This window comes from Photinus pyralis, unplaced genomic scaffold (genome assembly GCF_008802855.1).
Source record: "Photinus pyralis isolate 1611_PpyrPB1 unplaced genomic scaffold, Ppyr1.3 Ppyr1.4_LG1, whole genome shotgun sequence".
NCBI lineage: Eukaryota > Metazoa > Arthropoda > Insecta > Coleoptera > Lampyridae > Photinus > Photinus pyralis.
Genome location: NW_022170249.1, coordinates 31835297 through 31856520, shown reverse-complemented (window position 1 = coordinate 31856520; position 21224 = coordinate 31835297). Strand labels below are relative to the sequence as shown.

Below are 21224 nucleotides of genomic sequence, written 5' to 3'. Positions count from 1 at the left end.
CTTGAATAAACCGGCCCTTAGTGTGTGTTTTTGTGCAATGAGTATGAACAATCTCAGTCAACAGGTAAGTCCAAAATTCGGATGCATTTAAAACTACAATTCTTATTTCCAATTCATGATATCGCTTTCTTGCTTTGATACCTCGTTTGATACCCACTAGGGAATGCAATACCGAGATAGCGGGATCCCGAAATACCGGGATCCCGCAGCATTTTTGCGGGATTAATCACGTACATAAATGGAGCGGGATCCCGCGGGATTGAAGAATTTGTCGACCAACGGGACGACTCTGTTTACTTTATTAATGAAACGCATAACGAAGAAGTCATTTTCAAAATAATCGTTAAACTTTCTTTTGTTAGAAATTTATTATGATTTTTGTGTTTTACAAGTAAGGTTTTTTTGAGTTTTAATTTAGGCTGAAGGTACTTTTCTGTTGAACTTTGTGTAATAAGCGATTTAATTAAATACAGAAGTTAACCGCACAAAATTGCTTATTTGGCAATTTATTTAAAATTTTGCGGAATCCCGCAAATACGACCCGCGGAATTAACATCGAACGATCTCGCAAATATCGGGATTGAGATTTTGTTGCGGGATTGCATTCCCTATACCCAACCTTACATTTTACTCTATTAGCTTTAGCAATATCATTGTTTAAATACCTACTTTAAACAATTGGCAATATCTACCTAGGTAATTTAGTAAATAATTATTATGAATGCATATTAATTATGGACGTGTAGCGGACGAAACTTCCGGAATTAACCTCTTGTGATTACGTTGCACAAATGTGCATAACACGCTGAACCGACAAGTAGTTTAAATATTAAGGGTATATTCTTTAACCGACAAGGGTGTTATTTACGAGTTAAGAAATAGAAGCTTTCATATAATTCATGACTTCCTTGGAGTCATCCGAAATGTAATTTGCTGCACATGTGGTACACAATCGGTAGTTTCGGAGAGTAGGTATACACAACACTTGTAAAGATAAGGCGAGTTCGGTTCAGCGATTCATAAGATACATTTTTGATTCTAAAATAAATTATATTTAAGTATTTATTTTACTTTCACCCGTATCCACAACACAAACCACAGACGTATAAACTTTAGCGTTAGGATTAGTATTTTGTGACTAATACCTATAACCTGGCTTTGGTAATAAGAATAACAAACTGACCAGCTCAACAGGTAGAATGTTTCGGGGGAATATTTCATCATAGTCGACTCTTTCAGATTCTCTTTTAATAATGGATAATAAACGACTGACACAACCATACCATTTATTATCAAAATCAGGGAAATGGAAACGCTTAAAACGTCAAAGCGATAGAAACTACCATACGGAAGATTCGTCTTCGTCTAGTAGTGAAAATAGTTCATGTTCCCATTCACCATTCCATTACAGTAAATCTTCTCCTGTCCATGATGTTTTTCCTTCTTCATCCGAAACTGACCCGAGCACAACCGTAAATGAAATATCCACTGCTATTCATGCCGATGAGCTTAATACACCATTTTTGTACAGTAGTGATAGTGATACATCCGAGGATGCAGGGCATAGTGGTCCCCTTGATATAGCTCCTTCATCTGATGACGATTATAAATCAGAGGAATGTGGTAATGCTACTACAAAAGCAGTAATAAATTTTCTTAGGAACTGGAGTTTAGAGGAGAATATTCCGCATTCCTCATTGTCAAAATTATGCAAAGGATTAAAAGCAATTCATCCTCAATGTTATTCTGATTTGCCAACGGATGCAAGGACTATACTGAAAACTCCTAGAAGTGATTTAAATATCTACCCTCTTCCACCTGGTGAATACTATCATGTTGGCTTAAAAATTCAAATAAGTCTTGCTTTAAGTTTGTTATCTCGTCCAATTAGCAATATACATGTTTTATTTAATGTGGATGGTTTACCATTATTTAAAAGCGGCAAAGGAGAGTTGTGGCCCATCTTGATGGAGATCCCATCTTCAACAGAATTAAAAAATAAGGTATTTCCTATTGGTATTTATTATGGCGATGGAAAACCACATAATTTGGGTTTATATTTAAATAAATTTTTAGAGGAGCTGGTGGATGTGTTAAATAATCCAATTATTTATAACAATAATGCAGTTAAGGTTAATCTTTTAGGATTTTGTTGTGATGCTCCTGCTAAAGCGTACATATTAGGTGTAATAACTCATACAGGTTTTTTTAGTTGTACGAGGTGCACTGTAGAAGGCGAAACATTCGAAAATCGCAGAATATTTAAAGATCTAAATTGTGCAAAACGTACAGATGAAGGTTTTCGAAATCGGATTGATCCTCACTATCAACCTGAGAATCGTTCTACCCCACTGGTTGCAGTACCTCAATTAGATTTTGTTAATTCGTTTGCCTTGGACTACATGCATCTCGTTTGTTTAGGTGTAGTTAGGACGTTATTATCCTTTGTAACCGGCTGGTTACTTTCCTACTCTCTTTACAATCTCTTCTTAAAATCCTTTCCTTGGGGGTGGTTCTTCCTATAAACATTAAGGGTTGTTGGGCGCCGGCTAGCTTCAGTCGATAATTCTTCTGGCCTCAAGGAGAGGGGAAAGGATAAATGAATAAAAATCAATAATCTTTATTAAAACCTGTTGGGTTCTTTTTGTCTTAGAAATCGCCTTTTATCTGTAAGTAACACATATTAAAAGAAATGGGGGTGAGGCGGTACATCCTGTGAAAATAGAGTTAACTCATTCATACACAAAAAGTCACTGCATATAAAGGAAAATATGTATTTATTATGTGAATTAAATCAAGGTATTTACTCTCAAAACCGCCGAGTACAGAAAGAAAATTAATTCGTATTTCATAAATTCTTATCCACTTTAGTCGAAAGTCACCACAAAACTGCTGTAAATGCGTGTAGTAACGCTTTTAGGTTCGAGTCGTTTAAATGAATGCAAATAGTGCTGATAAGCACTAAATTGAACGCAACACTAGTAGGTAATTTAAATCGCCTTTACAAACATACCAATTTATAATAGTTTTGTAATAATAAAAATACAACGAAATAATGAATCTACAACGGGGCGAACTACAACGAATTAATGAATCTACAACGAGGCGAACTACAACGAACTATTGTCTACAAATACCTCGAGTTCATAAGTGCACCAGGACTTGGTCACTTTGTCGCACGATCGATGTGGAAGTCGAATGAATTCGGACCGCCCACTGCAGGTTGCTGTTCGCTTTTGAGCTGGACCAATCACAGGCAGGCTGGTGTATCTCGATCTCAGTTTGGTACTCTCCAGCTGGATTGCGCACGTACCGACAACGGAATCCTTGCTTTCTGTAATTTCGTAAATTTCCAATTTTCTTCGGCGCGCTGGGAAGAAACGTTTTCGTCTCCTATGCTGGCTCGATGGAGATTATTTCACTCGGTTCTTTTGCTTGCTTTTCTTATAAAAGTCGCCTTAACGCTTTATTAAACTGCACGCTTGTAATTTGCGGGCGCGACTGACATAGATGTTGCTCCGAAAAACGGCGACGGGCAACTCCCTTCTGGTGCTTGAAACCCCCGTATTTATACTTTCTCACTTAGTATCCACTGACCTCAATTTGCTTTATCGCGCAAACTCGCACATGTATAAATAGTTTGAACGCCCGTGACTTAAGCTTTTGACACTTTGGCAGCGGAAGAGAATAGACAGATTTGAATCGCTCTACTAGCTCTCAACTAATTATTTACAATGGGCGCGTTCAGGGACGGTCAGCAGCTGACGGCTGATGCTTAGATGGCTAACAAGTTGCTAAGGTTAGCCACCCATGTTCCCTGAATGACACACTTAAGCTGATGAGTGCCACTTGCATTTGAGGTTATGTTATAAAATATAAATTTTTTAACATGATCGAACCAAATATTGTGGATTTCTTATTCAACGACGATGTAAACTTAAACGGCGTAGTGTATATTCTAGATGATAATGCGGTTGATGATGAGGCCAATCATCATGCGCAGCCTGTGCGTAATGAAAATTACGTTGAAGTTACAGTACCCCAGTACACAGTTAGTGAGTTCAAGAATCACTTTCGAATGTCCCGGATGGCAGTGGAGCAGCTAATAGGTCTTGTTAGTAATCATTTACCCGATAAACATTCGGTTCCGATTGAAAAGCAAGTTCTTTTTTCCATTTGGCTTCTGGCAAAGCAAGAAAGCTTCTTGGCTGTCGGGGACAGATTTAATCTGTCGAGTGGATCAGGCCACTATATTTTTATGAATTTTATTTCTGCGGTGGGTCATTTAACGCACCAATTTATTGAGTGGCCAAATGCGAGAACATGTAACGAAATAGCATCAAGAATAGAAACAAAATATGGTAAATATGTGTAGTTAGAGTAGGGCTCTGGGGTCTCATATAGTACCTGTAATAGGAGTTGCCCCAAAATTTCACACGTTTGCCACTAGGACCACGTATAAAGGTAGTACTGAGAGTTGGGGAGAGGAAATAATTACTTTAACCCAAAAAGGGAAAGCATGTGTAAATCTTGGGGCGGCCCCTACTATCGCTACCTTTGAGTATACTCCTAGGAGTATGATGAAAGTCGCTATTATATCACACTCCAGAGTCCCACTCTATCCCCAATACCTATAGGTAACTAAATAATATATTTACCAGGCATACCAGGTGTCGTGGGTGCTATAGATGGAACCCACATACAAATAAAACAACCAACACATAACCCCGTAGATTTCTTTAATAGAAAAGATGTACACTCGGTGGTTTTACAAGGAATTTGCAACGATAAATTAATATTTACAGATGTATATATTGGTATGCCAGGCCGACTGCATGATGCGCGAATTTTTAGAAATAGCCCAATCTATAATAGACTTGTAAACAATCCTGCTTTATTAACACCACAGCAACACTTACTCGGAGATGCAGCTTATCCGCTGCTTGATAATCTCTTAAAACCATACAGGGATAATGGCCACCTTACAGAAGTACAAATTCGGTTTAACGAAGTGATGAGTAGCATACGGTCGATGATCGAAAGGTGCTTTGGTCTATTGAAAGGTAATGAATATGCTCAAAAGAGAACAAACCTGATTCTTTTTGCAGGAAAATGGAGAAGACTAAAATATCTTGATATGTCTCTAGCAGATAAACTACCTCAAGTTATATTGGCAGCTTGTATTCTGCATAACTTTATTCTGATCATCGATAATGATGCAGATAACCAGAATGACAATGGTCACAATGGTGATGACATAGGTATACAGCATGCAGAATTTTATGAGGAAGATGTTGGAAGAAATGCAGAAATAAAAAGAGATTATATAGCTTCACTATTGTAATAGGTATATGTACTTATAATAAAACACATTATTCGTTCATAAATATGTCGCTATACAAAGTAAGCATAAGCATTTTACAAAACATGAGAAAAGTTATGTTTGTGAATTTGGAGGTGAATTTAAATATTTTTCGAACAGATCTAATTTTTTCTTCTGAATTTCATTAAAGGTCTCCATTTGAATTCTAATGTTTTTAATCTCTTCTACCTTCTTGGCTTCTATTTCTAATTGTTTTTTACGAAAAACGTCTAATCGTTTCCACTTCGATGAAAGTTGTGGCGTACATGCTTGTACAGATGAGGCATGCGTTGGTGTCGATTGTGGTGATGATCCATTTTCAGTAATAACAATTGGTGTCTTTGGCGGCTGTGAAGAGGCCACCACATTGACAGGTTTCACACTTTTATCACGGGCAAATACTTCCTCGAAGCGATCGAAATATTCCCATGCTATCCTACCTCTACCTGTAGCGACCTTAGTCTTATTATTATCTAAAATTTTTATGTAGGTACTACGCATATTACGCATTTTTTTATCAAGTGCGTCAGATGACACTGTATATCCTTTGTTCTTCATTTTCCCTGCGATCTCATTCCACAGATCTTTTTTTTTATACTTCGGATTTCTAAATTTTTCGATTAACTTTTCGTATTCATCTATGAAGAACAGAATGCTTTGGCGACTCCATCTAAATTTTTCACCTTATAAAATATGTTATTAGTACATGTATTAATTGGTATTCACCTACCTTCTTTACTAGCTTCTGCATCTTGCACAGCATCCAAATTGTTTGTGTCACCACCTTCTAATTCGATCTCTAAAACAGTCGTAAGTAATGCATTACAGGAATAACGTGTATAGTTTGCACCTTCATTATACATCGCATCAACTTCACTTTCATCGACTGTAGTATCGTTTTGGTAATTTAAATAATTACTTGTTGAAGGTGTGGGTACCGGCCGCAACCGTATGGTATTATTTTTACCGACGACGTAATTTTCCACAATAACTACCTTGTTCATCTTGTCCTGCACACTGGTCTACAAGTAATAACTATTTGGCGTGAAAGGTTTAGGTTATTTTTAATGCAGTTCGCATATGAGTTTGCACTTTGCAGTTCTTTTGTGAGGTTATGACGAGAACGCTGACGGCGCTGAGTACAAACAGCTGAAAACTTAAGTGCTAACCTATTTTGTCAGCCGCTGACACAGAATTCTAAGTCAGCGGACGCATTCAGGGTAATTGCTTAGTAAGCTACTTGGCCGCTGACCGTCCCTGAATGAGCCCAATGACTCGGACTTTGACCTTAGCGTTAATACTCGCTATTTCTATGCAGGTTTGTACCCTAATTTACCTATTTACATACGATGAATGCAATTCTAATTACGTCGCGATATTTACTTATATTCAATTCTCCTTCTGCGTCATAGCGGCTATCTTTGAAATGCACATTCAGCTACAATAACTTAAAATAAACAATTCTCCTTTAAATGCATTCCCATTCAGTCACATCATTCATACTTGGGAGTCATGATTACATTTAGACTGGACACTTGAATCACGTAAAAATAACAGTTTAAATAAGCTGTACAGAAATACTGTTACACCTTGTGGGCGTTTGGACCAAGACCCTTTTTAGTACGTGTGGAAATAAGAATGGCCATGTCTGAAGGTTTAATTAATCTTAAAAATTATATGCCATCTGAGTTTGCTCGAAAGCCACGAGAACTGAAGGCATTACCAAGGTGGAAAGCTACTGAATTTCGTGCTTTCCTTTTATATTTGGCTCCCGTTATTCTCAATCAATCTCTTTTTCCAAAGAAACAATATTTTCATTTTTTGAGCCTTCATGTTGCCATGACTGTGTTGTTAAGTCCACGTTTTTGTGCATCACACTCAATGCGTCAATATGCCAGACAATTATTAATAAATTTTGTGAAACTAACATCAAAATTATATAGTCCTAAACTTTTGACACACAATTTTCATAATCTTATTCATATTGTGGATGACGCTGAATATTTTGGTAATTTCATTACTCATTTCAGTTTAAATGATGTTTCAAGCTTTCCCTTTGAAAATTTCCTACAAATTTTTAAAAAGTTGGTAAGAGGAAAAGCGAAACCCTTACAACAGATTGCGCGCCGAATATCAGAACTATTTTCGTTCGGTCACATTAAAAATATGTATGAACAGCCATCTGCAAATTCGATACCGATCTTTAAAAATCCACACCACAATGGTCCATTGGCTCCTTCTTGTCGGGAACCGCAATTCAAATCAGTTCTGTTTCCACTTTATCAAATAACGATTGCAAGTGCAGATAGCTGTTGTTGTGTTGATAGTGATGTAATTATTGTTGAAAATATTGCCTTCTCGGACGAATTGACAACAGAAGTAATAATAGGACGGAAGTACCTTGATAAAACTGACTTTTTCTCGGAACCATTATGCCCTAGCTCTAACCTAAATATTTTTAAAGTCTGTAATTTATCAGAAAGGCAAATCTGGAAAGTGACAGATATTTTATACAAGTTTGTGCGATTGCCATTTGAAGAAGGGTTTGTTGTATTTCCCTTATTACATTCAAATACATTTACCTCTCAATAAATTCCTGTCATTACTCCTTTCATTTCCTAAGAGTTCCTTAGTACAACAGATGCTTGTGTAAGTAAAGTTAGTTTTGTCCAATGTTATACTATGCTTAACCATTTTTTTTTGGAATAGCTAGCTATATGTTTTTCTTTAAAAAACACTTGTTAAGTTATGAATTTTTAAAAAGTAGGGGACGTCCGCCAACAGTGGCCACCCTAATTATTATTTTAGGATAACTCAAAAATTGGAAATATTTTGTAGTGTTTCTGTATTTTAAATATTAATACACTATGTACCTATATATCATGTACACACGGCTGTCATTTAAATTTACTGGCCCATTTTGAAGAAAACTTAAATTATGAAAATATGACTTCTGTGGCCACTGTACCAATCCTGTAAGGTACACTGGCCACAAAAGTTAAGGTACAATGGACATATGCTATATTTCAAAATTCAAAGCATTTTAATAAAAAAAATTAATGTTACAGAATATCTACTCGATAATGCAAAAAAAACATTAATACAAATTAAAACGTGATAAATCAACTGAAAACTGAAGGTTACGTTTAACTCTTGCCGTTCCACCCGTTGATACTGGAGCTGGTAATAACATAATTATATCACTTTCAGACACAACCGACTGATCAGCAACATCAGGAAAAGAAAACTTGTTCTGATTTCGCTTACGTAAAAAGTTAATCACATATTCGTTATGCAAAGAGTCAATTTGAATTACTTCGCCTGCACAAAATTTCACCTGTTTTTTTGTAGGAAACTTAACTAAAACAAATCCTCCAACTGTAATTTCAGTTGCTTCGTTTATATCTGTTGGATCTTCAGCAAAATCAACATCGTCAGAATCAGGAAGCGATAAATCTTCGTCACTAGACTCGCTGCTACTGCTTGGATGTTTATCAGAAGTTTTTGGGATTACGTTTTCCTTTTCAGAATATACAGGATAAATCTTCCTTCTAGTGTTTGTGTTCACCTTTACTAAAGATTGTCTTCGGTGTTCTTTCGCAATCTCCTGTTCTTGTATCTCTTTAAACACTGGAGTGCTGGTTAGTATTTCTGTGGTTTTTTTTTTGCCTTTTTGATTTATTTGTGTTCACAATCTTTGCTTTGGGGTAAGGACGGAGAACTTCGGGACTTATAATTTGATGTGGCGGGGGCTTATTTTCAACATTTTCTGGATTGCCGTGATTTGGTGGTGCTTCTCGTGGTTGGTTGGTTTCCTGCGTCTGAGAGTTTTTCTGAGATGGTCCTGCTTCTTCCTCTTGGTAATTTTCCCTTTCGCCAGTTATCCTTGACTCTGTTTCTTTTACCTCGTTGCTTGGCAAATCTGTCACTGTTGCAGCCAAAAAATCATCTTCAATAAAAACATTGCTGTTAAACGGCCAAATTCCTGTTACTTTAAAACCCGACACACAGTTGTTTGTTGAGAACGCAAGGTTATAAATTTGACCCAAAATTTCGGCGATGTCGTATATAGTGATGCGTTGACCTGGATGGTTCAGTAACCATGACTGGCAGGCGTTATTATAGTAGGATTTTAAAGGACCATAGACAGCCCTGTCTAGGGGCTGGAGCTTATGGCTGGTGTGAGGAGGCAGACTTAATAGCGTAATGTGATTCTCTTTGGCTATTTTTATACATTGGTACGAAACATGGCTAACGTGATTGTCCATTATGAGAAGTATTGGCATCTCTTTCGTTGGCTGGGTATAAGATATGAAATGCCGAAGCCACTGGATAAAAATCTCGGACGTCATCCAACCTGACGGTGATGCTACGCCAACACTTCCATTGGGAGCCCCTTTTAGCATGTGGTCCTTAAAAAACTTACGAGGAAACACAAGAAGGGGCGGAATACTGTTGCCATTAGAATTAATTGCACCACACATTGTAACAAGGGTTCCTCGTTCATTTGAAGTTATCTGACCCACTTGTCGCTGGCCTTTCATTGCTATTACTTTTCCCGCCTCTTGAACTGTGGTCAAGGCAGTTTCGTCAACGTTATAGATTCTGTCAGATCTAAAATTGTGTTTCTCAAGTACCTCCCTCAAATTTTCAAAAAATTTTTCAACAACAGGTCTATTAAAGCCCATTGCACGTCCCAATGAGGTTGCTTCAGCTTTTCGCACAGAAAGTGGATTTCTTTTAAGGAACTCGGTCATCCAGTACTTTCCGGCCATCTCGTTTTCATGCCAAGATTGAGGAATGCGTTTTTTGTTTGCTATGGCTAAGGAATACGCGAACTTTCTCACATCCTTTGGGGATAGCCCATGGTGTAATTTGGCGCACATTTGGAGATAGCGGCACAATTCGTCTTCCTCAGTAGAAGTAAATACCTTATTAATTTGATAATTAGGAGATAGTCCATGAGTGATCATGGTTACATCTTCAACATCTTCAAATTTTTTTTGATATCTTCTTAAGGTAGTTCTTGGTATATTATATCGTTTTGCAGCGGCTTTTGCGGAAAGGCCATGTTCCCTTATACTGAGAAGGGCAGCTCTCATAATTTCTGGAGCAATTTTCCCAATTCCCGTCTTTCCAGGCTTTGGTCGGGGCATATTTTTTCTAGCATAAGAAGAATATGTTTTGATAGGAACAATGGCCACCAATTTTTATTCGTAAAACCAGTGGCCACTGTTGCTGATACACAATGTGGCCACTGTATCAAAATTGCCTCGCAAAACAAATTGTGCAATAGCAAAACAAATAATTGTATCTCATCAATTTCCATATGGCTATACAAGTACTATGTATTAAGCTACAAGAGGGATTAAAATGTGGGCGAATTACTCACCAATTACTAAAATAAAGACTGACGAAATTCACATATAACGTTACTTTTGCACATCAAAAACACAAATGGTGAAAGCGTCTCTTCATGCGTTGTGCGATTGACATTTAGCTTCGTTGTAGAACACTACCCATCAGTGTGGCACTTTTAGTGCAGAGGGCGCAAGCATTAATAAGTTTATTAGAAATTAATTTTAAGTGGCCACTGTTCGTGCTATGGCCACTGTTGGCGGACGTCCCCTACATCTTAAGTTTCTTTTGTGAATGATTTTTATCTCGATTTTTATTTATAGATAACGTGGACCGTTATTCGAAAAAACGATGATGAACTTGACGCAATTCCTAAGAATTGGATTACGTTCCCTAACATAGCAGTTTATCCAGACAAGGGAACAGCAACAGTTACCAAAATGGCAAAGAATGGGACACCTCCAGAAAGTGATTGGTTACAAGTGCCAATCACTGTCGTAAAAGAAAATTATGGTAAGTTTATGAATAAACCCTCAAAGAAACCATGGTTTCAGGAACTGAAAACAAATGTTCGTTATCCATCCACATAAGTATAGTTTTTTTTTCTTTGAAATGCCGATGTTAGGTTTTATTTCTAGTAATGGCATTTTATTTTTCAGCAAGTTTCGATCGCTGCATGAAAGATGCGATTCGGTTTGACAGGGGGGGGGGGCGGTCTATTAGCGCGTCCGAAACTGAGGAGAGGGGTGCTGGACGAAGAATCTCCCGTGTTCGCAAACGTTCGCCGTCCATTGAGAGTGATTCAACGGAAGAATATCCAGAACCCCCTCGTAAGAAAACGCCCAGAACATCACCACGGTACAAAAAAAATTTGTCATTTTCAAGTACTGAGACATCTCATCCCGTGATCAATTATCCGGCTACTTCAGAAATTCGACAACCTTCTCCATCAGGGAATGCAAAAGTCACTCAAGTACGAGTATTATGTGAAATCTCAAAAAAAAAGCATTTTTGCTCGTTGCAAAACCCAGTGACATTGGAGTCATTGGCGCGTGGCCTTTGCGAGCTTTCAAGTAAACAAAACAACTTCATTAATATAATACACTGATTTTTCTTTTTTTAGAGAGTGTACATGGCTTGCAGAGTAAGGTTAGAGATTTAAGGCAGGAGATAATGAGCAAAAGGTCGGAGGCATCATCAGTACCAGATATATGTAGAAGAACCAGGTCCCGGATCGGATGAGGACACTTATGCATTTCCCTTACAATCACTGGACGATGTGAACACTTTTGAGGGAAGACTAAAGGATAAAGACTTTTTTATGAAAATCGTAAGTAGTCATGTTTGCTCGTAGTAATAAAAGTATTATCAACCTGCTTTTAAGAGCGTTCTGTCAGTTATCAAGGGAATTATGGAAAAATGATGAATATTTGTATGTCACGTTCATTTTGAAACATGTCAATAGGTAATAGTTCTTCATAAAAAATTAAAACATGCGTTTATTATATCTGTTGCTTGACAGAACGTTATTTATGTTTATTTATGTTTTATAATTGTAACAAAAGACTTTTTTCTTTATAGCTACAACACCTTCTGCAAAATGTAGAAAAAACGAATATCTCGAAAACTGCTAGATCGACCTTAAAGCAATTAATGGCAACTTCAGTGGCCCAGAAGTTCAGTTGGAAGGGTCAACAAAGGCGTGACCAGGCTGAGTCAAAAGAATGTTTTTCAACATTGCAAATGGCAACATTAATTTACAGTGAGTTTCTAAAAATATATATCTTTTATTCTTTTGTAGGTAATTCTAAAATTGTTTACTATATGTTACAATATTTAAAAAAAAATGTTTAGTATAATTGTTCATGCATGTACATACAGGTTGTCTCACGACGGATGCCGGATGTCTAGAAAAGGAGGCTTTAGAATATTTTGAAAATTTGACAGTATGTTAATATGAGGAATTCATCTAAAATATTTTAGAATCTAATGTTCTATACCTATACCTAAGCCCTTTTTGACATATTGACATGAAAAATCCAATTGAAAAAACTGAGTACTGTTTAAAAGAACACCCTTGATTTTTTTAACTGTGTTGTATAAAGTAGTTTATTCCAAAAATGTTTAGTTTTTGAAATGTTAGCTACTTAATATTTTTCCTATTGTAGAGCTTTAAAAATGTCTGTAGTTGACCATGACCTATACTCGTCATGGGGCATCCTGCATAGTATAATTCAATTGGTTGACCACATCTTACAAATTTCATCATTGTGTTGACTTTCCGTATTAACTAATATAAATCTTTTGTTTCAGAGTGTGTTAAAACTGTGTGGCCAAATGAGACTGAAATTAAAAGAAAAATAGAGGCAACTTTGTCAACTTTTCTATCGCAACAAGGTTCAATATATTTAAAAAGGTAATTATATACAATTCAATATCAATTAATGGTTAACTAAACGAGTAACTAAATTTGAACGTTGGATTCTCTTTCTATGGTACTTTTAAATTATCGTGTATGTTTCTCATAAAATCTATTCATTTCTGATGAACACTTAGGTAGTGTTCGAAAAATCTTAAAGTTAATTCCTGGGTTTTAGACTTTGAAAATCGCATTCTATGAAATTCTAGTTCATGTCTTTGCACAAATGTTGTCTAAATCGCTAAGTGACTACTCAGTACAATGATTTAGTTACACAATTTTTAGTTCACTTATAGTTAATAGGAATAAACATTTATTCATGAATAAATTTTTTTTGTTAGATCAAGCACCGGTACTGCTCCAGCAGACAGTAATGATCAACTTTCCAAGGTTCAGTAATTATTTGTAAATATAGGCGTTTTAGATATTTAGAGTATTTTTAATCTGTATTTTGTAGTATTGATTTATGTATAGTATATGTATTCTTTTAACTTAAATATTTATTTCAGACTTATATAATATCTATTTTGTAAGGATCATGTATTTACTTCATATGTATTTTTTAACTTTTAAATATGTTTTTTTTTTGGCACTTATATGTATTTTGTGAATATCTTTTATCTATATTATACATATTTTGTTACTATTTTACATCTATTTTTTTTTCAATTAATAGAATATTTAGTGTTATGAAAATATGTATTTTATTTGAATTTAGTAGTTTTTAAATATATGTTTGAAATGAATTAAATATGTTTTTAATAGAAGAAAAATATTATATTAATAGGAGAAAAAAGTTTCCTCAGAATGTATTTAATACATTCTTTATACATTTTATGGCTCATATTTAATATCTATTATATATAAGTTTGTGCTACTTGGGTAACAAGGCACATTTATGTTCGTCTTATTTAGAAATATACTTAACTAAATATGTAACTTATTACTATAAATTTAATTCACACTCTCTGTCATAAATCATTTGAAGTATATCTATTTCTAGTTTTGTTCTATCTCTATAAGGAAATCTCCTCAAGCTGTCACCTATCCGAATCAATATTCCATCCACACCATCATTTGTTGTTGGCGTTGTCAACGCTTCCAATATACCCCTTTGTAGATCTTCTGACTTTTTTCCTAAATAGCACAGTAAATTATAACTTTTGCATTAGAGATTAAATATATGTTTACTTTTTGCTGGTATAGAATCCAGACTGGGCGAATGTCGAGGGGTCGAAACTGTGCTCTGTAAACTAGTTGATTGAGGACTTGCTGGCAAAGAACTGACAGTCCTGTAGCATCACTAATTATTTATAATTTATTATTACAATTATACAATTACTTACGGTTGCCGATCACTGGAATCATCTAAAAATTTCATCAAGGAATCGAGGATCGGGAATACCAGCTGCAGCCGATCCGCTTGGTTTGTATTGATTCATTTTTCTTTTTGCTTTTAAGTAACAATCTCTCAGGTATTTCCATTTGGCTTTTATTTCATCTACACTTTTAGCTCCTCCTAGCAAATTGTGAATTTCAACCCATAACATGTTTTTCTTTGCTGCCGTTCTCTCCTGCAGTGGCAACCGACAGTCATATAATGCTTTCCTATCTTGAACATGGTTTATTAGTAACTCTTCCCAAGAAGCGTTTGATGATACTTCAATACTTGTACAAGGTATAACACTTTTTGATATTTTATCAACTAAAATGTGAATGTTCAAGAAGGATAGATTTTTCAAATGGTTCCAACCTACCTACGGTTAAGATATTGTTTTCGTCGCTTAACAGATCATGGTCCTCCTCCTCATACATAGAAAAACATACATGTTCTAAATAATTATTGCAATTGTAGGGGTGTCAGGATTAAAAGCCTTCATAATTATATGATTATATATATTGATGTTAAATATAAAAGTGAATTGTAACACACAATCGGACTACATATTTATGGTGCCAATTCCGACCGACTACTGTCCAGGGTGGTCGGGTCTAATCCCTCAACTACCTGCTCTCTTGCCATCTGCGAAAGTGAGGGTAGCTGCTGTAGAACTTATAATTATAATGTTAGGGAATAATCATGCTACAGCTCGGCTATCCTGACTTTAGCTTGACCTCAAGCGTACAAATATGAAATCGCATAATTCCAAGACACAAAGAAATACATACACGAGTATAATTAATCCTAATTAGTTATAACTTACAATTCGAAAACACAATTTTACATACAAAAGTGAGATTAATACTATACTTATAACGGTATTTTCCTATATCTATCTTACCATACGAAATACAACAAAAAAACAAAAATTTCAAATGTGAACCTTAGGCTCAAAACGGGGTTAGGAAAAAAAACCACTGGAAAAAAAACCCCGGAAATAAAACCCCCGGAATAAAGACCCCCGGAATAAAAACCCCTGGGAAAAAAAACCCCAGGAAAAGAAACCCAGCAAAATTCAAATTCAAAATAATTTCTTATACAACTGCAAATTTTATTATTTTCAATGTTCATTAGCTCATTTCTTCCCTTAATCCCAGACATTCCTAATGAGTTTTTGTAGTTAAATGGGTAATTAATGAGCGCGGTAAAATAAAATCTCCTATTATTATTGCATTTTGCAAATCTTGTTGATAAGTGCACTTAATCGTAATTAGGCATTCTTAATGGGGTTACATTCTTTTCAATCCCATTGACGATGGTTTCTATATAAATTAATATTTTCAAAATAATTGTTACAATTTAACAAACTATGGAGGTGATAACTTCAAATAAAGGTGGTCAAAAGTTATGTTTTGGTGGTTACATGTACGTTGTACATAAACGATGTGCTAACAATATTCGCTGGAGATGTAATAAATATACTTCATTAAAGGTAAACCTTTTTTTATTTTTTGCCATTATACCACTATGGTCTATAGCGCAATCAAAACCGAGAACGAGACATTTCGTGGATTGCCACAGTAGAACGGTCAGGTATTAAAGTGTTCTACTTTGGCAATGCACGAAATATCTCGTTCACGGTTGTGATCCTACTATAAGTGTTAGGTATAACTTCAATAAATGAATATTTTAAATAAATTTATTTACTTTTTATAGTGCCGGGCGATACTCGTCACGTCGTTGGACAATGAGGATCCAGATTTACGGGCAGAGCATAATCATCCTAATAATGCCGAAGAAATCAATGCGGTCAAGTGTATCCAAGGTATGAAGGTTAGAGCTAGGGATACATTGGCTAAACCTATTCAAATATATGCCGAAGCTGTGCAACAATTGCCAAACTCGACACGTGCTGTATTGCCAACTGAAGATGCAATTAAAAGGACGTTGCGAAATCACAAGGGCGCTAAATTTCCAGATCCACAAAGCTTGCAAGAACTTCTTATTGAAGGTACGGTAAATTTGTAGTTTATTGGTATTTTGTAGAAACGTATTGCGTGAACATATATTAATTTTCCTTTCGTTATTTTTAGGCGACTGGCGTACTACAGGAGAGCCCAACAATGAAAGGTTCCTCCTACATGACAATGGACCAAATTCGGACGAGCGGGTGATAATATTTGCTACTGATGGATGTTTGGTCCATCTTGCGAATTCTACAGCGTGGTTTGTAGATGGGAACTTCTCTCTAGCGCCAAATCTTTTTTTGCAACTATATGTGGTGCGTGTCAAAATACAAGGACTTTTTGTAACATGCGCTTATAGTTTGTTGCAAAGGAAGACACAAACCAGTTACGAAATCATGCTCAGGGCACTAGTAAGCAGTTGCGAGGAGAGAAATCTGTTTCCAGATCCTCTATCAATAAACATGGATTTTGAAAGAGCTGCAATTCAAGCATTTCAGGCTGTATTTGGAGATCATATTACTATTCGCGGGTGCTTTTACCATTTGTGTCAGTCTACCCAACGAAAATTACAAGAACTTGGGTTGCAACGTCGCTATCGAGAAGATGAAGATTTTTCAAACTTTTGTGGTATGCTGGACGGCTTAGCCTTTCTACCTTTGGAAGATGTTGCCAGAGGTATGGAGTTTTTAAGGCAAAACATCCCCGAAGGTGCCGAAGACCTCGTGGAGTACTTCGATGCCACGTACGTGTCAGGGACAAATAGACGAGTAGGAAATGTCAATGATGATAATGTGCGGATACGAAATGTCCCGCCGGTTTTTCCTCCGCCTTGCTGGAATGTACATAATACCACCCTTCAAGACGATGAGCGGACTAACAACCATACCGAAGGTTGGAACCATCGATTTTCGACCTTGGTCGGCCAAAACCATCCCACCGTATGGGTGCTCATACAAAAAATGAGGCAGGAATTATCGACGGATGAAACCAAGGTGCAGCAGCGACAAATAGGAAGACAAATGCCGAAAAAGAAAAAGCCAGCTTATGTTGTTATGCAGGCTAGGCTGAAACTGTTATGCGAAGAGTATCGGGATGGAGTAAGGAATTTAGTAGATTTTCTAAATGCTGTTAGCCATAACATAAGATTTTAATAACCATACATGTACATGTGTTCAGTGATCTCACCTAATAATAACTGTTACCCTGTACCATAATGTTTTTTTATTCTATTTCAATAAATATACTTTTTTCATTATTGCATTAATTAATTACCCATTTCAATGTACCAACTCATTATTATGAATTGGGTTAAGAGAACTTATGAGTTAATCTACAGTTGTTACCAACTTCGCTTAAATTTTGTTCGGGTTTTTTTTTCCTGGTGTTTTTTTTCATAGGGGTTTTTATTCCGGGGGTCTTTATTCCGGGGGTTTTATATCCGGGGTTTTTTTTCCAGGGGATTTTTTTCCTAGATTCGCTCAAAACATATAATTAACAAATTACTTACCAACGCCGTAAGCGAACCTCAAGTTCTGTATCAACAAATGATACAATAAGACACACAACATACGAGAGACAAACTACATCGTAAGTGAACACAAAGTTCATATCAACCAATGGTACAATAAGATACACAGCATACGAGAGACAAACTACATCGTAATCGAACACAAAGTTCAATATCAACAAATGATACAATCAGATACGCAGCATACGAGAGACAAACTACATCGTATAATCGAACACAAAGTTCATGTATAAACAAATGAATCAATTTATTGCATCGCTTTCTCGAATCATACGTGAGATTAACGATACAAATTACGAAAGATATCTTTCCACTATTTTACGCACAAAATAAAAGATAGATCATAAAATAATTAACAAATACTCCTAAAGTTAAATTCCTTTTTGGATTGTCAAGGCAATGTCCAAATCACTCATCATAAATAACAAACAACTTTCAATGGGTAAAGTGGGCGAACACTTCCTTACCTGCTTTACGTTAAAGAATAAGTTATTTGGTTGAGATCCATCTCCTCATGTTTTCGGGGGAACATATGGAATCTAGGAAAAAAATCCCCGGATATAAAACCCCCGGAATAAAAACCCCTATGAAAAAAAACACCAGGAAAAAAAACCCCGAACAAAATTTAAGCGAAGTTGGTAACAACTGCAGATTAACTCATAAGTTCTCTTAACCCAATTCATAATAATGAGTTGGTACATTGAAATGGGTAATTAATTAATGCAATAATGAAAAAAGTATATTTATTGAAATAGAATAAAAAAACATTATGGTACAGGGTAACAGTTATTATTAGGTGAGATCACTGAACACATGTACATGTATGGTTATTAAAATCTTATGTTATGGCTAACAGCATTTAGAAAATCTACTAAATTCCTTACTCCATCCCGATACTCTTCGCATAACAGTTTCAGCCTAGCCTGCATAACAACATAAGCTGGCTTTTTCTTTTTCGGCATTTGTCTTCCTATTTGTCGCTGCTGCACCTTGGTTTCATCCGTCGATAATTCCTGCCTCATTTTTTGTATGAGCACCCATACGGTGGGATGGTTTTGGCCGACCAAGGTCGAAAATCGATGGTTCCAACCTTCGGTATGGTTGTTAGTCCGCTCATCGTCTTGAAGGGTGGTATTATGTACATTCCAGCAAGGCGGAGGAAAAACCGGCGGGACATTTCGTATCCGCACATTATCATCATTGACATTTCCTACTCGTCTATTTGTCCCTGACACGTACGTGGCATCGAAGTACTCCACGAGGTCTTCGGCACCTTCGGGGATGTTTTGCCTTAAAAACTCCATACCTCTGGCAACATCTTCCAAAGGTAGAAAGGCTAAGCCGTCCAGCATACCACAAAAGTTTGAAAAATCTTCATCTTCTCGATAGCGACGTTGCAACCCAAGTTCTTGTAATTTTCGTTGGGTAGACTGACACAAATGGTAAAAGCACCCGCGAATAGTAATATGATCTCCAAATACAGCCTGAAATGCTTGAATTGCAGCTCTTTCAAAATCCATGTTTATTGATAGAGGATCTGGAAACAGATTTCTCTCCTCGCAACTGCTTACTAGTGCCCTGAGCATGATTTCGTAACTGGTTTGTGTCTTCCTTTGCAACAAACTATAAGCGCATGTTACAAAAAGTCCTTGTATTTTGACACGCACCACATATAGTTGCAAAAAAAGATTTGGCGCTAGAGAGAAGTTCCCATCTACAAACCACGCTGTAGAATTCGCAAGATGGACCAAACATCCATCAGTAGCAAATATTATCACCCGCTCGTCCGAATTTGGTCCATTGTCATGTAGGAGGAACCTTTCATTGTTGGGCTCTCCTGTAGTACGCCAGTCGCCTAAAAATAACGAAAGGAAAATTAATATATGTTCACGCAATACGTTTCTACAAAATACCAATAAACTACAAATTTACCGTACCTTCAATAAGAAGTTCTTGCAAGCTTTGTGGATCTGGAAATTTAGCGCCCTTGTGATTTCGCAACGTCCTTTTAATTGCATCTTCAGTTGGCAATACAGCACGTGTCGAGTTTGGCAATTGTTGCACAGCTTCGGCATATATTTGAATAGGTTTAGCCAATGTATCCCTAGCTCTAACCTTCATACCTTGGATACACTTGACCGCATTGATTTCTTCGGCATTATTAGGATGATTATGCTCTGCCCGTAAATCTGGATCCTCATTGTCCAACGACGTGACGAGTATCGCCCGGCACTATAAAAAGTAAATAAATTTATTTAAAATATTCATTTATTGAAGTTATACCTAACACTTATAGTAGGATCACAACCGTGAACGAGATATTTCGTGCATTGCCAAAGTAGAACACTTTAATACCTGACCGTTCTACTGTGGCAATCCACGAAATGTCTCGTTCTCGGTTTTGATTGCGCTATAGACCATAGTGGTATAATGGCAAAAAATAAAAAAAGGTTTACCTTTAATGAAGTATATTTATTACATCTCCAGCGAATATTGTTAGCACATCGTTTATGTACAACGTACATGTAACCACCAAAACATAACTTTTGACCACCTTTATTTGAAGTTATCACCTCCATAGTTTGTTAAATTGTAACAATTATTTTGAAAATATTAATTTATATAGAAACCATCGTCAATGGGATTGAAAAGAATGTAACCCCATTAAGAATGCCTAATTACGATTAAGTGCACTTATCAACAAGATTTGCAAAATGCAATAATAATAGGAGATTTTATTTTACCGCGCTCATTAATTACCCATTTAACTACAAAAACTCATTAGGAATGTCTGGGATTAAGGGAAGAAATGAGCTAATGAACATTGAAAATAATAAAATTTGCAGTTGTATAAGAAATTATTTTGAATTTGAATTTTGCTGGGTTTCTTTTCCTGGGGTTTTTTTTCCCAGGGGTTTTTATTCCGGGGGTCTTTATTCCGGGGGTTTTATTTCCGGGGTTTTTTTTCCAGTGGTTTTTTTTCCTAACCCCGAACATATGCCATTATACGGTACCTGCGTTAGCTGGTGACCCTCGGGGTCTTCTATCACATATCTATCCGCATCTAATACCTTCTTGACAACATATGGCCCTTTAAACTTAGGCAATAATTTTTTGCTAATCCCTGCGGTCACTTCAACGTTTTTAACCATTACATAATCTCCAATAGAGTAAGTCGTAGGGGGTTTATGCCGCTTATCGTAATATTT

General features: G+C 36.3%; 4 protein-coding genes across 6 annotated transcripts; 2 read left to right on the top strand and 2 right to left on the bottom strand.

The window, feature by feature from the left end:
- Positions 1-3846: 3846 nt before the first annotated feature.
- On the top strand, positions 3847-11427 carry LOC116173205 (protein ANTAGONIST OF LIKE HETEROCHROMATIN PROTEIN 1-like). Of its 2 annotated transcripts, XR_004145887.1 has the most exons (5): positions 3847-4361; positions 4662-5063; positions 5109-5347; positions 11044-11233; positions 11380-11427. XR_004145887.1 is itself a non-coding variant. In XM_031490546.1 (3 exons), exons 1-3 carry the CDS (start codon positions 3890-3892, stop codon positions 5342-5344), a joined length of 1110 nt encoding a protein of 369 aa, XP_031346406.1. In that variant the 5' UTR covers positions 3847-3889; the 3' UTR covers positions 5345-5379. The 2 variants fall into 2 exon arrangements, 1 of the variants encoding a protein (XP_031346406.1); XM_031490546.1 differs by lacking the exons at positions 11044-11233; positions 11380-11427 and having other exon boundaries at positions 5109-5379.
- On the bottom strand, positions 5400-6392 carry LOC116173215. 2 transcript variants are annotated; one of them, XM_031490566.1, is made up of 3 exons: positions 6213-6392; positions 6093-6161; positions 5400-6045 (listed from the first exon to the last, which is right to left on the bottom strand). In XM_031490566.1, the coding sequence occupies exons 1-3, from the start codon at positions 6364-6366 to the stop codon at positions 5438-5440; spliced, it is 831 nt and encodes a 276-aa protein (XP_031346426.1). In that variant the 5' UTR covers positions 6367-6392; the 3' UTR covers positions 5400-5437. The 2 variants fall into 2 exon arrangements, with proteins under 2 accessions (XP_031346426.1, XP_031346419.1); XM_031490559.1 differs by having other exon boundaries at positions 6093-6392.
- A 4087-nt stretch (positions 11428-15514) lies between the features above and the next one.
- On the top strand, positions 15515-17703 carry LOC116173176. Its single transcript, XM_031490497.1, has 3 exons — positions 15515-16012; positions 16237-16531; positions 16614-17703. Exons 1-3 carry the CDS (start codon positions 15890-15892, stop codon positions 17636-17638), a joined length of 1443 nt encoding a protein of 480 aa, XP_031346357.1. The 5' UTR covers positions 15515-15889; the 3' UTR covers positions 17639-17703.
- Positions 17704-18644: 941 nt separating this feature from the next.
- LOC116173194 lies at positions 18645-20969 on the bottom strand. The gene is made up of 2 exons (XM_031490530.1): positions 19953-20969; positions 18645-19870 (listed from the first exon to the last, which is right to left on the bottom strand). Exons 1-2 carry the CDS (start codon positions 20134-20136, stop codon positions 18846-18848), a joined length of 1209 nt encoding a protein of 402 aa, XP_031346390.1. The 5' UTR covers positions 20137-20969; the 3' UTR covers positions 18645-18845.
- Between the last annotated feature and the right edge of the window lie 255 nt (positions 20970-21224).